Here is a 16,832-nt window from a genome sequence, read left to right as displayed (position 1 = left end):
TAACATTAACAAACACATCGTACTCCGAATCTGTCATTTTATAGAAGCCCTCCATGCAGGAGGCAATACATAAATTTTCCTACACTAAATGATGAGTACTACTCTCATTTATTATCAGCCACATCAGCATTACTAAATAATGATATAGTCTACCCACATGAAACTTTAAAGCATTATTTATTTTACAAAATTTAGTGTGAACAAATGGAGTATATACCATGGGAATACTAGAAATTTTCCCCGAGGCATTTACTCTTCAAAGTAGAATAGAGTTCAGCAGGCTACAAGTTCACAGATCATATATATGCAGACAAATACACACGTAAACCAAAGTAAGGTTCATCTTTTTACCTTTTAGTTTGTTAGAAAACGCTATATGGTATTATAATTCAAAGGTTCTTTTTAATTGACATTACGGTCATTCATATCTATTCTAAGAACAAAGCAAGCATCATTAACCTATTGTCTTGCTATCTAATTTAATAGTTGATGAAGAAACAGCAATAAACCTCTAAAAGAATATGCTTTCATGCACACACACACACAGAAAGAGAGAGTGAGAGAGACTAAATCCTAGACTTTCCTGTACAGATTCAGATATGTCAGCAACTTGTCATCACCTGTTCAAAGAATTTCCATAGTCAGACCTGGAGTCGGCTCCGCGCTTTGTATAAAAAGAGCCAACTGAAGGAACTTCGTTATGTGATGAGGCGATTGCAGAAAGGGGCTGGAAATTTGTGTTGCCAACAAACCAGTAGAGAGCCCATTTCAAATTGCAGAGAGTATACTTGAGAGCTTTTGTCCAATACTCTGGTTTGTTGAAGCTTTGCGTGATGGAATAGTTTTCGACCTTGTCGTTCTCAATCCTGCAACATTATCCGATGATGATCAGAAAGCAAGTTGTGTTTTGATGCCAGAATATACAGATCAAGCACAAACAAACAGACTAGTATATTGTGCTAAATACTATTATGATTCCAGTACATGCACATGTATGACTTTTCAATCTTAATTCCTTTGTTCAAGATAAAATACCTGTATGGTTTTCAATCTACCACTTAGAATTATTAAAAAAGGAAAAAGAAAAAGCCTATTTCGAGCATCTCCATGTCGTCTAATATGTTTCTAATGTTGTTTCTTGTTGTTTCATATCTTATATTTGTTGGTCATTTTATGTTAGCCTTAAACATGGTGCATTCATGAGATAAACATAAACTCTGTTTATCTCCAGGATGAAACTACTTAATTGAAACACCATTTATCCCCAGGATGTAACTGCTTAATCATCACAACGTCTACGTTTCATACACAGCTCCTAAGATTCTTTTTTTTTTTTTTAATCATATTGCTCCTTATTCTAGCCAAGCAATAGGAACAGCAAGAAAACTATACATGCATAAACAAGGTGAAGAAATATCGTAAAATCACAATATACTGCACATAAAAAGAGAACAGAACTACAAGATGACTCAAACAGTCCATATCATTGAGCACTCACTCAAGTCTAAGCCAACTAAATCAATCCACATCATCACCGCAACGTCTCTAGCTAATTATTAATACACCCTTAGTACTCTAACAATGTTCCTAATTCACCCTAAAATTGTAAAAATTTTACAGGTAAGCAGCTATAATGCCTACATCAATACTTTCTCGGCATCGCATGCATATCATCAAACATATATTTTGAAGTAAATTACACTTTATAACCCTTGGATTTTCAATTTTATGCCAGTTTGATCCTTACATTTTCAAATTTTAGGATTTGCATTATTATTTGAAGAAGAGGGAAAAACAACCCATGAAAATCGGGCTATTATTCTTAATTTTAAAGTATGCCAATGCCAAGAAATGTAATAAAAGATCATCTGTCATTACTTATGTTAGAAAAAAGATTGTTTTTTTATTAATTTATTTGAGTAAGCAGTAGGCAAATAAAAGATTCCTCATTGATACCCAAAATTAAATAATACAATTAAAGATCAAAACAATAGAACTTCCTTCTTGTCTTCTAACTCGAGCCAAAACATAATCAAATAAAATAAATGCAATCTCTCACACACAGGAAAAATGATATCCAAAATAATGCAACTTACTTATATGGCAATTTGAAACATTTCTCATGCGGTATGTTGTTCTCCTGATCCCTAGAATTTGCAAACTCAGCAAATTCCTTTAAGCAAGTCAAGAACAACGTCATGGCTTTATCGTAACGTGTACTCCAAAACAAGTTCACTGGTCCAAACCTATTGAATTACTGACATATCAAATCAAGAGTCCTGAAGAATGTTTCAAAGAATTGGAAACTAAAACATGAAGAAAGTGGCCTTATTTATATATACATCTATCATCGCATTTAAGTGCTTCACGAAATTTCTCCAATGTTGACTCTTGTCTACAAGATAACGAAGCCAGACTAGATCTGGCTTTGTTTTCTTATTTTAATTCCTTTTCAATATATGGGCAAGAATATTCAGTGAAACTCATTCAATTTCGTTATAGTAATGGAATTTACAAAAATAAAACTAAAGCACTCTTTACTTACAGTTCATATGTACTGTTTTTTTTAACTTAAAAAAAAAAAATAAAAAATAAAAAAATAAAAAAATAAAGAGGAAAGAAAGAAAGAAAAAAATGAAAAGCGACTAATGCTAAAAAAGACATGATATCAAAAAATAAAGGAGAATAATAAGATAATAGAGACAATATAAAACTTAAACGAAGAAAATAAAAGCGTTCAAATATAAGCAAATGTTTTGAATAGAACTATTAGCATAAGACTTGGATCAAGAACACCAAGAAGAGGCTAAAAGACGAGCAGACCCCATATGATTCATCCATGGAATTGATTTGTCATGAAAAATCCTTTCAATGAGTTCAAACTAAATCTCAAATAAAAGAGCTTTGACCAATGTGGATGGAAATAGGAAAATAATCGCCACCAAGAAGAATGAGCAAAACAACAATCAAAGAACAGATGCTACAATATTTCATTGTGAGCCAAACACAAGGGACAAATAAAGGGATCACCAGAAGCTTGCGAAAGAAATTGCCAGAAAAATCCAAATACCAACGCTTAGAATTAGGGGAATGAAGCAACTGTTTTCCAACCAAACTGCCCAAAAGAGGAATGCCGAAAAGCCTACAACAAAATAGCAAGTTCCAAAAGGCCTGCAGCTTCGATGATATCATTATGTTTATGCATTCCTATTGTTGATATGCCAAGAGTGCGTAGTTCATAGGCCCACCGAGAAAAATTAAAGTCCCCACCAACCCAGCAAGGTTCAAAACAACAAAATGAATTTCACCCAGAGAAATCCGCTAACTTTATAATCAGTAACTTCATATACATTAGATACCCCACAAATAATCTTAGACTTTTGTCTTCTACTGAAAAGGTGTAACCATCATCTAGAATTCCAAGGAAACACTAATTTTCAACCCACATAACAAGAATGCGAACCAATTTTCCAAAAGCTTCCACAAGAATCGAACCAAACTCCTTTGAACTCCATAGGGACTTGATAAAAGGAAAATCATAGATCTTGTTTTCAAGGCAACAATTTTAAATAGCTAGCTATGCCGAAAAGGGGGATAAAATCTTGTAATTAAAAACCACAAGCAGCCAAAATAGATGAGAATCTTGAGGGAATTCAAGAAGGAGATAAGTAAAAATCACTAACATGCAATGAATTACAGTCCTTTTGTTGAAATAAAGCTGCAAGCTTCTCCAAATTGTTCCTCTGAAAACAGCTCCTCAGCAACTGAATCCAAAAAAGGATGATCAACTTCATAACGAATCATACTAACAATTGAATCATCATCGGAATCCGATACTCAATTTCCTTATTGATTTTTCCATGAACAAAGATGACCTTTGAGTCGGGAATTGTAAAGGAACAATGACTGGCAAATGGTGAGGAATAACGCTTCTTTGGAGAATTAACAGCAATGGAGATCATAAGACAAGAACCCAATTTTCTTCCAAAGAATCAGGATTAACCTCTTGATTAACCACTAAACCAACTAAGGTTTTTCCAAGAATAATGGAAAGGAAGAGGCGAAATTGATGAATTGTTGTTCAAAAGATAGATCTGATCATTAATGATTTTCTTTTGAAACTTAAAGGACTCATTCAATTCCAAATGAGAAGACAAAACATGTGGCTCGTCCTGTTTACTAAAAACATCATAGATTATTAATGCATGCATTCCATTATCGCAGAAAGATTCCCCCATGGCACACCCAGAATATGGGGCCAGAAATTGAAGAGGAGCAGGATCCGAAGCGGTGGCTGCTACAAGAATGGAATATTCCAAAGCATTCCCTTTTGAAAGAATATGAACTAATTGTGCCACAGTTGAGCGTTTTTGTCCAATTGCTACATAGACACAATACAATGTCTCACTCTCTGCTAAAAACCATTATTTTTTCAGTTATTAATCTTAGGAGAAAAGGGTTTCTTAAATAGAAGAAATATCCAATTACAAATAAGGAAAGAATAAAATACAGCAAATATAATACAATAAGTACAATATAAAATTTCACAATAAAGGAAATAATCAACACTCCCCCTCAAGCTGGTTTGAAGATATCATTCATAGCCAGCTTGTCAATCAACTTGTTGAATTGCCATTTTGGAAGACCTTTGGCTAACACATCTGCAATTTGCTCTGCTGTCGGGAGAAAGGGAATGCATATTATTCCTGCATCAATCTTTTCCTTTATGAAGTGTTTATCAACTTCAATATGTTTGGTCCTATAATGAAGGACTGGATTGTGGGCAAAGGAAATTGTTGACTTGTTATCACAATAGATGCGTATGGGCATTGTCCGAGAGAAATTCAATTCTTCCAATAGTCTTCTTATCCATATGCCCTCACAAACACCATGGGTTAATGCCCTAAATTCTGCTTCAGCATTACTTCTTGCAACCACACTTTGTTTTTTACTTCGCCAAGTAACCAGATTTCCTCCAACAAAAGAGCAATACCCCGAAGTAGATCTTCTATCAGTCGTGCTTCCTGCCCAATCAGCATCAGTGTAAACCTCGATGTTTAGGTGGTCATGCTTCGTGAATAATATACCTTTTCCTGGAGTACCTTTCAAATATCTCAAAATTCTATAAACCGCTTCAAAGTGAACTGACCCGGGAGCATGCATGAACTGACTTACTACACTAACTGCAAAAGCAATGTCAGGACGTGTGTGAGAGAGGTATATAAGTCTCCCTCCTTCAAATAATGAGCAAAGAGGGTTGGGGCTTCTCCCATGGAGAAATTTAATCCTCCAAGTTCTAGATTACCCTGAAGAGAATTCTGAGAAAAGGGGTGTTTAAGGTCGAAAGAACCAGAAACGAGGAACACCCAATCGGTGGATTCTTGAAAGGGTTATAGAAAATTGTTTGTAGAAACCGAGAATGGAAAAAATGGGAAGGCGAAGGGAAGAGAAGAGAGGCGCCTTCGTGCTAGAGGAATTGAAATCGAAGAACAAATCCTCAAACGATTGCGAAATGCCGAGGCAAAGATCAAGGAAGGAGAATCATTTGGTATATTTGATCACTTCTTGTACAATGATAACCTTGAAGAGTGCTATAAGAGTCTGAAGAAACTCTTGGGGATCGATGCGAGTGTCAACACTTGCACGAAATCAATTCTAGAAGATTTGGACCTTCCTCTAATTGTCCATTCAGTATCAAGGATTGATAACAAAATTATAATAACGTACCAAACTTCAGACCTCGATAATGAATCTCTGATACCATGCTAAAAACCATTATTTTTTCTTTTATTAATCTTAGGAGAAAAGGGTTTCTTAAATAGAAGGCATACCTAATTACAAATAAGGAAAGAATAAAACAATTACAAATAAGGAAAGAATAAAATACAGCAAATATAATACAATAAGTACAATATAAAATTTCACAATAAAGGAAATAATCAACACTCTCAGTTGTGGCCCTTAAGTTCATTTGCTTTTGGTTTAATATGGTGTCGATAGCTATAGCTGTTTTTCCAGTTTGTCGGTGGTTAAGCCGAAAAGGAAGGCTATTTTTGGGTGTCAAATTAATTCCAACATCATTATTACAATTGAGAGAGATCTCTATAAATTTGGAGAAAGAATTACAAAACAACGAATATAGAGAATGAAGTGGAGGTTCCATAAATTATAGAGAGAGAGCTCTGTCAATCTTATTAAAGGTTGAAACTTCTTTTCCACCAATGGAATAAATGTTGTCTTTATGCAACGAAAGAACTCTTGAACTTTCACCTTGAAACTCGCTGCTATTGTTAAAATCAGAATTTAATTCAGTTGGCGTCGAAACAATCCCCTCCTTCCCGAGAGGCTAATTTAAAATCTCATTAAGGTCATGTTTATTTCAAGGGAAATGTAATCCATCAAATCTGAAAAGTAGGCCTATTTTATTACGTTTGTTGTTGTTTACCTGTTTTTCATAGTCCTAATAAAATGTGGGCCCACTGCCAATCTGTAATCAACAAACGGAATCTAATTGCAGAGCTGAAAGTGATGAATCTGATTGTGTTTGAAAGTTACGTACTAGCTTTTTTTAGATAAGTTTGAACAATTTTCCAATTTTTGCCCTCAAATGCCGTTACTGTTACCATTACCGTTATTGTTCCAAACACTATTACTGTTACAGTAGAAGAATTATGAACTTGTCACAGTTATTATTACAATTATAGATGCTGTTACCGATTGACCCTAAACGGAGAGATGCTAACCGTAACAATAAAAAGACAGTGTAAAGTAAACATTCCAAAGCAAAAAATTTCAATCGTAATCAGATTACGTCTACAAAATGCCTAAGTAAACATGACCAAAAGCACGTTTGCGATTGAGGTCAATTACGATCCATTAATAGAATCTCATTGCAATTACACCAATTTTGATTATGGATTGGTAAGTGTGCCCTAACTTCTAAAGAGAGAGAATCAAAACTATAAAAGATGAAGCAACAACCTCTCCAACAGTCCCACCGACAGAATTAATATAATCTTCATGCAACAAAAGGGCTTTTCAAATTTCCTCTTTAAGACTTGTGAAAATCATTAACAACCAAATTCAATTGCTCTTGCGCCAAAACATTCCCTTCCAAAGTGAACTCTCCATCTGTCATTACTTCATCGATTCGAACTAAATCAAGATAATTCGAAAAATATTTCGCAAATAACGTGCCTCAACTCGATAACTCATCATTCAAGAATTCCAAAGGACCAAAATCGCCAAATAAAAGTGAAAATACCCCAAACTTTTGTCCTCAACTAAAGATGTTGGAATAAATCCACAAATTTTCCTCTATAACAGCTGAAGAACACTCAATACAATTAAGGGTTTGGGAAGAGATACTCACAAAACCACCATATTTCTTTCCAATGCCTTCAAAAACATAAGTTTTCTAGAAAGGCCAAGGTAAATTATTATGAAGATCCAACCTCCGTAACTTTTGATAAATTTTGGAAGAGAATGAATCTTGTTGGACCAATGCTCAATCTTTAGATGTATATCCCCATACAAATTACATTTTCCATCGAAATTGAAGGAAACAAAATCCTTCTCCAGCTTAATCAAGGCTTTGTCATCCAAAAATGGATTAATTGAAATTGTAGACTGAAAATACTCTTCAAGAAAAGCCTTAATTTCCATCCAAGAGTAATGATCCATCAATCTTGTCACAACCAAAACAGAGTCAAGATTCAGATTCAACATATCTCTTTCTTTCATAACCAAGAAAGAAACATTGTATGCACTCTCTTTTAACCCAACTTTATCTGAGCCTGCAAACTTCGAAGGAATAGGATTCAAATGACCAACTTCTGCATAGGATCTCAAAAGGCCATTGTCTACCTTTTCAATACCTAAAAATGTTTCATTTTCACCAAGCCAAAGGGAAACGAATGATCCTATGATCAGAATTCGAAGCTAAGAAAACATTCAAACTACCCCTAATCATGACCTTGAAATGTCTGCGAACCTTGCTTATCAACTCCAATGGGAACGTGAATATTCTTTCTACCACCAGAAGCAGGCATGAGTCAGGCAAATCAATATCCCCATTAAACCATCTTCTAACCAAACTAAAATTTGTTTTCCAATGGGTTGGCTTTCTACCACGAATTTTAGATAGACGAATAAGACTAGTTTTTCCCGAGAAGAAGACATGAGTCAGGCAAATCAATATCTCCATTAAACCATCTTCTAACCATCTTACATAGATAAAGAGAAGTAAGCCTTGATTCTTGTTCAAGTCATACACGAAGAAACCATTCCCGTCGTGCAAAACACAAAAGTAATCATCATTAATCTTACGACCTTTGACTTCCATTAGAGCAGTAATAAACCAAAAGTAAAAGATATGATCGGAGAAGATGAAAAGAATGATCAGAGAAAGTAACAACCGGAGCTACTGTTGAAGGAGAGAGGAAACAAGAGAGACGAGAGAGCATGCTTACCTGAATGATAGTTCATATGTACTGTTATTGTCCATGATGCGAGGGTAGCTCCCCAATGGAAGTGTTTTTATCTAATATCTATGAAGTAACGAATTAAAGAAATGGGGTTCGTTACTTAATATGATCCCCGAATCATTTATGTTGATTTTAGACACCAAAATATGCTATTGTTTCCATAAAATGGAAATTCAAAACAATCTCTTTGAATGGGTGTCTAAGGAGGTTAAAGGCACATACCAAAATCTCTAGAAAGATGTATCTTTGGACCTTCGTTCTTTCTCTCATCTTGTTTGTTGTTTGGTGGGAGAAGGTAAAGCAACGTACTTTTGGGATGATCAATAGGTGGGGGATAGATCCTCTAAATGGTGTTTCCTCCTTTATATAATTTATCTTCCTTTAAAAATCGTTTAGTTTCTGATTCTTGATTTCGTTAGGGAGTTTTGTGTCTCTTTATTTTGGTTTTCGTCATCCCTTGCCCAATTGGAGGTTACCTCTCTACTGTCTTTGCTTGATGCTTTCAATGTCAAGCTTGAGAGAAGTGATCTTCGTGTTTATAGTCCTAATCTTCTTGAGGGTTTTCACTCTAAGTCTTTTAATTTGTTGTTGGACCCCTCTTCCATTAGCGAGTCAGTTTTTTATGTGTTATGGAGGATTAAAATTCCAAAATGAAGTTCTTTACCTGGAAAGTTTTATTGGGTCGTGTGAACAATTTGGATAGGCTTTCTATAAGGATGCCCTTGTTAATGGGTCTGTTTTGTTGTATTCTTTGTCAAAAGGCAAAGAAAGACCTGAATCACATTCTCTGGAGCTGTCAATTTGCGAGGTCTGTTTGGGATTGTTTCTTTGAGGCGTTTGATCTTGTGTTAGCTCGTCAAAGAAATGTCCGTGTGACAATCGGAGAGTTCCTCCTCCCATTAAGAGAAAGCTCGTTTCTTGTGGTTTACTAGGATGTGTGCTTTGTTGTGGGATCTTTGAAAGAATAGAACAACATAGTATTTCGAGATGTAGAGCAGAAGCCTAGTAAGTTTTAGTCCTTCGTGAGATTTCATGTTTCTCTTTGTGCTTCGACTTCGAAGACTTTTTGTAATTACTCTCTAGATAACATTGTACTTAATTGAACCCCCTTCTCTAGTGAGGTTCTTTGTGGGCTAGTTTTTATATGCCCTCCTAATTTTTCATATCTCTTGATGAAAGTAATAGTTTCTATAAAAAAAAAATAACAATAACGATAATAATAAAAAAGTTAAATGTGATTTTTTTTTCCATCTTTTAATTTCTTTTCAATATACGGGCAAGAATATTCATTGAAACCCATTCAATTTCATTACAGTAATGGAATTTACAAAAATAGAACTAAAACAATATTTACTTACAGTTCATATGTATTGTTATTGTCCATGATGCGAGGGTAGCTCCCCATTGGAATTATTTTTATCCGATATCTATGAAGTAAAGAGTTAAAGAAATGGGGTTCAATACTTATAATCTGGATCCCTGAATCATTTATGTTGATTTTAGACATCAAATATGCAATTGGTTCCCAGAATGGAAATTCAAAACAACCAACTGTACAGATTTTATCCAACAATGTTCCAAGACCAAAATGCCAGGTGGAATTCACTTTTTCTAGGTATCCTTTTGTTTGTTGTTGTTACAATTACCAATTTAACTAAATTTTTTGTAACTTATTTTTCTAATATTTTGTTCGTTACAAGAAACAACTCACTAGTACCCAGATCCTTGGTTTCATTTTCCAATAAATTTTGGTTCCAAAATTATCGAGTAACTTGCTTTCTCTCCTTTTATTTCTTTCACCAGAACTTGGTTTCCACTATGTTAAAGGTCTGCACACATCCTTTCATCTCAATCAATCCAAAACACCAATGCAAAAGTAATAATCAAAGGACAATTCTCAAGAAAAAGCAACTTAACGATTGTTCGGGTGTTGAACTGAATATTTCTAAAAGTGCTTCCCAAAAATTGTTATTCAGAAAAGGATACTGAAACCTTGGCCTGAAATACTGACACATTGTATGAAGAAGAAGGCTAGCTTGTCCCCATGCAGCATTTATTTCATCCCATTCAACCTAAATGTTTCAACATAAAAGTTAGCAGGAAAAGGAGTTGGAGTCTAATGACTAAAAATTCTAATACACAAGAATAATAGAATATAGTTTTCATACGGGAATCTTAGGAAGACGTCCAAGCCGGAAATTGTTAATTGTTCCAAAATCTCCATCATGCCAAATGGGAAATGCATCATTGAGCACATTTGTTCGCTTCAACAATTCCAAGTGTGCTTGTGAAACTTCTATTTTTGCTAAAATTGCATCTCTCTCTTCCTGTTAAAGTCATCATTCATTTAACAACTAATAAAAAAGTTGCTCAAGACGTCAAGATTAGGCAGTAATTCTTTTTTGTTTCAGCACTCAACATTGTCACGTAGAGGATTATTATGAATTCTTTCATAGATGGAAAATTAATAAATAAATAAAATATGGTTCATAAGTGGCACTGTAGCAGATAGATGGAGCTAGAAAAACATCACAACATAGTTTCAATCTTCACAAGGTTAAAAAGATCACGCCATCATCTAACTCCTTTAATAAAATATTCTGAGGATATTTTATATCCAATGCATGTGACTCCATAATTGGATGATCCAAGTTAGTCCTATGATTAGAATTTAGAACTTAGACATTCATTACATATCAAGCTAGACCAAAACAAGATTATCCTACACAAATTTCTTTTCTTATTATTTCTTTTTTATACAAATCGCAGCAACATAAGGTTAAAACTCATTTGTGGCAGCAAGGCTGCTCAGCCACAGTCATACACATTCAAACTATGAAAAGGTAGTTATCCAAGCATATTCAAGTAGATACTATGTTGATATAAAGAAGCCTGGATCCTTATATTTTGTTTAGGTTAATAACAATCATGAACAGGCCTATTCTACATCTCTCTCACTGTATAAGCATTCACTTTTTTTGGGCTTTATTGGAAACTGAAATAATTCAAGACTTGATTGAATCCAGCAACAAAATAGAAACATAACTATTTACATCTTCGTCGTTCCTATGAAATTTTAAAACCTAAAAAAAAAATAATAAAGAGCGTACCTGATGTGAAATTAATTGAAACTGAAAATTATTATATTCATGCCAATACCTGTCATTCAATGAATACAAAAAGCAATCACCTCACCAACCTAAAAGTATCTCAAGAATTCTTTCTCAACCCAAAAGATATAAAGATTGAAATACATAAACCATCGGTGGAGGCATAGATGAATATGAACCCCAGTAAAAGAGAAATCTTGATTAGGGGGTCAAAGCAAGGGGTTGGGAGTGATATTAGTAGTAGGGACATTATTTGTAATCTGTTTCATATTGTTTGAATTATTTTAGTTTTTATAGCATAATTAGTTTCAGTTATTAGGCTTACTTTTTACCCTAGGTTAACGGTGAACCGTTGTAATGATTTCCACAGATTCAATGATCTGGCCTACAAATATAAAGGTTGGGTTCCCCTCGTGTAGTTCTTTTTTTCAATATTAATAAAATAACTTCCCAATTTTCTGCTAGCACTATAGGGGAAAATGGAATCTGCGAAAATTGTCTATCAACTTAAACCTTTAGGTACATCGAGGATTTAGAATGATATCAGATCCGGCGGTCCTGTGTTTAAATCCTGTCATGTCATTTTCTCCCCAGTTAATATTGATTTCTACTTGTTCAGCCTTCTACGAATTTCAGAGCCGAGTGTTGAAGTATTGAAATAATTAAATTTATCATAATCTACCCACTTAAACTTTAGGGTTCTTTGGTGACTTAGCACTCGTTAAACGGGGTTGGATTACTCTCTTATTTTGTACCTTTACAATAACCAATAAAAAGTTCAGTTTCCTAATAAAACAAAACAGCAAGTACCTCTCTTCCAGTTCCTTAAACCGAACAGATTTAAGCTCTAGTTCTTTTAGCTCAGCATTTACTTCTGTAAACTCATTCTCTGTCTCTTTAATGGCTGCTTCAAGCCTTCTCTCTTCTTCCTCAATCTAAACCAGAAAAAGTAGAAGATCAAACAGCCAGATTCTTTAAATGGAAATAATCCACAAGTATTGCTATTGATTAAAATTCATATTCTGTCTTTTTTTTTAATAGCTGATTCAATTTGAATCTTTACCAAAAATTATGAGTCTATCAATTGTTTGAATAGAAAAATACTTCTCTCTCTTTATTAAGATATAATAACCATGATGCTTAAAATACCCAATTTTAGGTATTACAATAATATAATTGAGATAAAAATAGCAGAGATATTTTTTTTTTTAACAATAATATAATAACCAAGACGATCAAAAGCAGCAATGTAATTATTTTATTTTTTTTTTTTATCTGTACAGTTGTATTCATTCATATGCCTAAACAAGGGAAAAATACATCTCTGCTTTTGAATCTTTAGAGAACAACAAACCTTAAACTCAAATAAAATAAGTATCTCAAGAAAATTTTCTCCATAACTTCCTAAGCCATGCCATCCTTCCAAAATAAAATAATCAGCATATGTTGTTTAGAAAATGAATGCCTAAATATCATTGTTGAATTGTACCTTCAATTTCTCCTTAAGAAAATCAGCTTCGGAGAGAAAGTTTCTTGACTCCCCCTCTAAACGTTTGAGGCAGGCTTCATATGCCTTAATATCCCTGTTCACATCTTCAACCTCCTTATCAAGTTTATCAGACAAAATCCTCATGCATTCCAGGCACAAAGGCTGCTCGACCTGGGAAACAGAAATATAGGCATACAGTTTTTAACCAGTTCCTCGAAACTTCCAAGAAAGCTAATCAGTCTCTAGTTGAAATGAAACTGAAACAAAGTGCAAGTTCCTTGCTTTACAGTACCTGAGTTTGACTTTTGGCAATGTCAAAAGCACGTTTTAAGACAGTTATTGTAGTGTGAAACCCAGAATTATTTGGCTGTATTGCCCCATCAGGTGATGGTATATGCATTCCACCTCCATCAGATGGAGATTCACTTTTATACACAACTACAAAAGACTCTTCCATTGCCTTTCCAGATTGTCCTGTATCAGCCTGACCAGCCCCCTCACGAGGACGAGGAACTCCATGTGATTGGGGCCGTTGCTTTGGCAACACAACAAAGGAATTATCCATGCGCGTGGAAGCTAACATGCTACTGGCCCCATGAACTCCAGACCCCTGCATCCCTGATCGTTGTTTATCACCAGAACATATTTATTAAAAGAAGCATACAGCTTGAAGTCTGAACATTAAACTAATCCCCAAACCTGCTTGCTATTTACGACTCCAGAAGGTTGATTGATTGCCCATATGTAAATTATCAAACTTAAAAATATTTCACACATCGTGTCTCCTTTTACAACACAGAGGCCTTTATTAATTTAGGCCACAATCTCTCCAATGTGCTTTGTTCAACAACTCATTAACTTAATGAAGCTAAGACAATTTCGCCAAAATTTTCGTAAGTTCCCCCATAAACAATATTGCGCACCATCATTCAATCGACCAATACCGTTCAAATTATCGCACCACAATCCGAAGCGAAGGGCAAAAATTTGCGTAAATAACTACAGAAGACCGAAGTAACTGAAGAAATCACATCTGAGACACCAAAAGCGCGAAGATAAAACATTAAGAATTAAGAGTACAGAAGTTCACCGGATCGAGCAGAAGGATCGTTGATGAATTTATCGGCATGGGTGTCGACGCCAATGAAGCATAAGGACTGGCCACAGTTCTGGCAGCCGAATCGAGGAAGATTCGGGTCCGCCGGTGGGATCCGACCCGTTTTTCTGTCACCCATTGTTTGATTCAAATGTGAAAAATGACTAGTGAAGAGTCTTGTTCTTTATGCAAGTCTTCGCGTGGAACAATAAAACCAACGAGGCCTTTGCAGTTAATAATGGATTCATGACAATCTTTACGTGCAGATAATTGATTAAACTATTTTTCAAAAAAGAAAATTGATTAAACTAATATTAGGGGAAAAAAAACCAACATTGTAAAAATTATGATCCAAATTCTTAGGGTTGGCCCAATGACCCAAATTCGGGGGAAATAATGAGATTTGTCCTCACTTTTTTAAAATAGGTTTTTTCTCTGTTAACGTTAAATTCATATGAAATTACCAAAAAGAAACTTTTACTCACGTGAAATGGGTTTTCTCGTTCTCTTTCCTCTCACAGATCACTCTTTTCTCTTCCTTTCTCTCACGATGTCACTCTCTGGCACTCGATCTCGCTCTTCGGTCAATGATCTCACTCTGCAATGCAAACTAAATATAGAGAGAGGAGAATAGGATAGACAGAGTTACTCATGTGGACTCATCGAAGCTGGTGTATGGTCTTGTCAAAGTTGGTCGTGTTGGAGAAAAAGAAAGCATCAGATGAAGGAAAGAGAAGATAAAAAAGAAAAAAGAAAGAAAGAAATCGAGGAAGGAGGAAGAGATAAAAATAAATAAGGGTAATTTTGTAAAATTGTTCAATGATGAAGTAAGCAAAAGGTCAAAATTCTTAAATTTTAAAAAGTAGGCCAAAAATCATTTTGACCTTGAGAATCGGTCTTTTAATCAATTATATCTTACCAAACAATCTAAAATCACAAAATCTTACCACAAAGAGAATATATTTGAGAGAACGCTCAACTTTCTAATAACATTGAAGCATGGCAAGAGAGCTTGGGAAAATAGAAGTTAGAGGGAAGATGGAGAGAAAGATGAAAGTCACAAAATGTGTGTTAATAGAGAATAAAAAGTTGGTACATATCACTAAGGGCTTGATGGACATTTCATATGTCCATTTGTCCCAAAACTTTTTGGGGACGTTTGGGGCAAGGGTTATCATCAAAATATAATAACCACCTCTTGCTACCGTAAAAACTATTTCAAAACCTCAAATTAGCTATCGTCTACACTATTTCAAAACCTCCAATTTGTTACAGTATTTACTATTTACTATAGTTTTTGTTATTTTACATTCATCATTTTTTTATTATTTGCTACAACGTTTACGATTTTCTTCTCAAACTAAAATAGTTTACACCTTAAACACATATTATTATAATCCAAACTAAAATAATCTACATCCTAAAAACAAACTATCATAACCTAACTATTATAACATATGACTATAATAACTAACCTATGACCCCAAACGCCCCCTTTATTTTAGAAAATCATCCCAAAAGTCTATAATATCCTCAAAATTGTCCTATTTTTGGTAATTTTTCTAAGGTAACAAGGGTGTAGCTAAACCATTTTTGCCCATATGTTAATGCCAAGGGCATATTTTTACCTATTTTAAGTTTTAAGGGCACTATTTTTTAAAGTGTTTAAGGTGTTTTTTTTTAAATAAAATACAAACAATTTCTATCTGAAACTTAGGGTATGTTATTTTTAAAAAGGGTAAGAGTATTATTAGACTTTTGAAGGTTAAGAAATATTTTTGAAATAAAATACAAATTAAAAAGTATTATAAATATTACACAAAAAAATGGTGTAATTTAGACGTCCATTCTTAATGTCCAAAGACAAAGTGTCACTTCTCCACTACTTATGTGTTGTTCATGTGTCTCATGATTACACACTACTAGTGTTCATATAATTCACTTCCTACTTGCCATAACTATAAATAGTGGTATTGGTGGGTTTTGTAGGATATGCACATTGGTGAGAAATATCTATTTCAAATTTTCATTTTCCATATTTTCTAAATTTCATATATTTTGTTAGTTTATTTTATTTATTTATCACTATTATATTATATATTATTGTATTATATTTTCTCCATATTTGTATTCCCATTCTGCTCCATTCTGCTTCTTATTTTTACAATACATTATTGGCACGAGCTTTCATCGGTCATCCTGCTGAAGGTAGGTCTTAAAGGTAGTTCGATTTTCTCTTTATAGTTAATAAATTAAATGTTGTTTTGCATGTTTAAATTTATAATATAAATACAATGTTTTGTATAGTGTTACCATGACAAATCTTACAAAACTAAAATTCGCCGCTCTTGACATTAATGGTAATAATTATTTTTCATGGATGTTTGATGCAGAAATACACCTAGATGCAATGAATCTTGGGAAACAATTAAAGAAGGGAATATGACATCAAGTTAGGAAAAGGAAAAAGCCATGATTTTTCTTCATCATCATCTCCATGAGAGATTAAAAATGGAAAATCTAATTGTGGAAGATCCTCGCATCTAGTGGAAGAATTTGAAAGAGAGACATGATCATCAAAAAACGATTATTCTTCTGAAAGCTCGTTATGAATGGATGTATTTGAGGCTCCAAGATTTTAAATCAGTAAG

General features: G+C 34.1%; 1 protein-coding gene across 2 annotated transcripts; it reads right to left on the bottom strand.

The window, feature by feature from the left end:
- Positions 1 to 323: 323 nt before the first annotated feature.
- Positions 324 to 14,389, bottom strand: LOC120067992 (beclin-1-like protein). 2 transcript variants are annotated; one of them, XM_039019649.1, is made up of 10 exons: positions 14,176 to 14,389; positions 13,378 to 13,703; positions 13,086 to 13,256; positions 12,407 to 12,531; positions 11,597 to 11,645; positions 10,655 to 10,813; positions 10,473 to 10,558; positions 9,845 to 9,913; positions 2,097 to 2,246; positions 324 to 866 (listed from the first exon to the last, which is right to left on the bottom strand). In XM_039019649.1, exons 1-10 carry the CDS (start codon positions 14,318 to 14,320, stop codon positions 617 to 619), a joined length of 1,530 nt encoding a protein of 509 aa, XP_038875577.1. In that variant the 5' UTR covers positions 14,321 to 14,389; the 3' UTR covers positions 324 to 616. The 2 variants fall into 2 exon arrangements, with proteins under 2 accessions (XP_038875577.1, XP_038875578.1); XM_039019650.1 differs by having other exon boundaries at positions 13,378 to 13,695; positions 14,176 to 14,358.
- Between the last annotated feature and the right edge of the window lie 2,443 nt (positions 14,390 to 16,832).

This window comes from Benincasa hispida, chromosome 12 (genome assembly GCF_009727055.1).
Source record: "Benincasa hispida cultivar B227 chromosome 12, ASM972705v1, whole genome shotgun sequence".
Lineage (NCBI taxonomy): Eukaryota > Viridiplantae > Streptophyta > Magnoliopsida > Cucurbitales > Cucurbitaceae > Benincasa > Benincasa hispida.
Note: the sequence above shows the minus strand (reverse complement) of the source record. Positions and strands in the feature narration are given on the sequence as shown.

Bases quoted from the DNA above. Each gene is read 5' to 3' on its own strand.
- LOC120067992 (XM_039019649.1), bottom strand. From the start codon at position 14,320: ATGGGTGACAGAAAAACGGGTCGGATCCCACCGGCGGACCCGAATCTT. The intron at 11,646-12,406 runs GTACTTGCTGTT...ATTGAATGACAG, and splicing joins TTTAAGGAACTGGAAGAGAG to GTATTGGCATGAATATAATA. The intron at 867-2,096 runs GTAAGTTGCATT...ATAATGTTGCAG, and splicing joins TGTTTCAAATTGCCATATAA to GATTGAGAACGACAAGGTCG.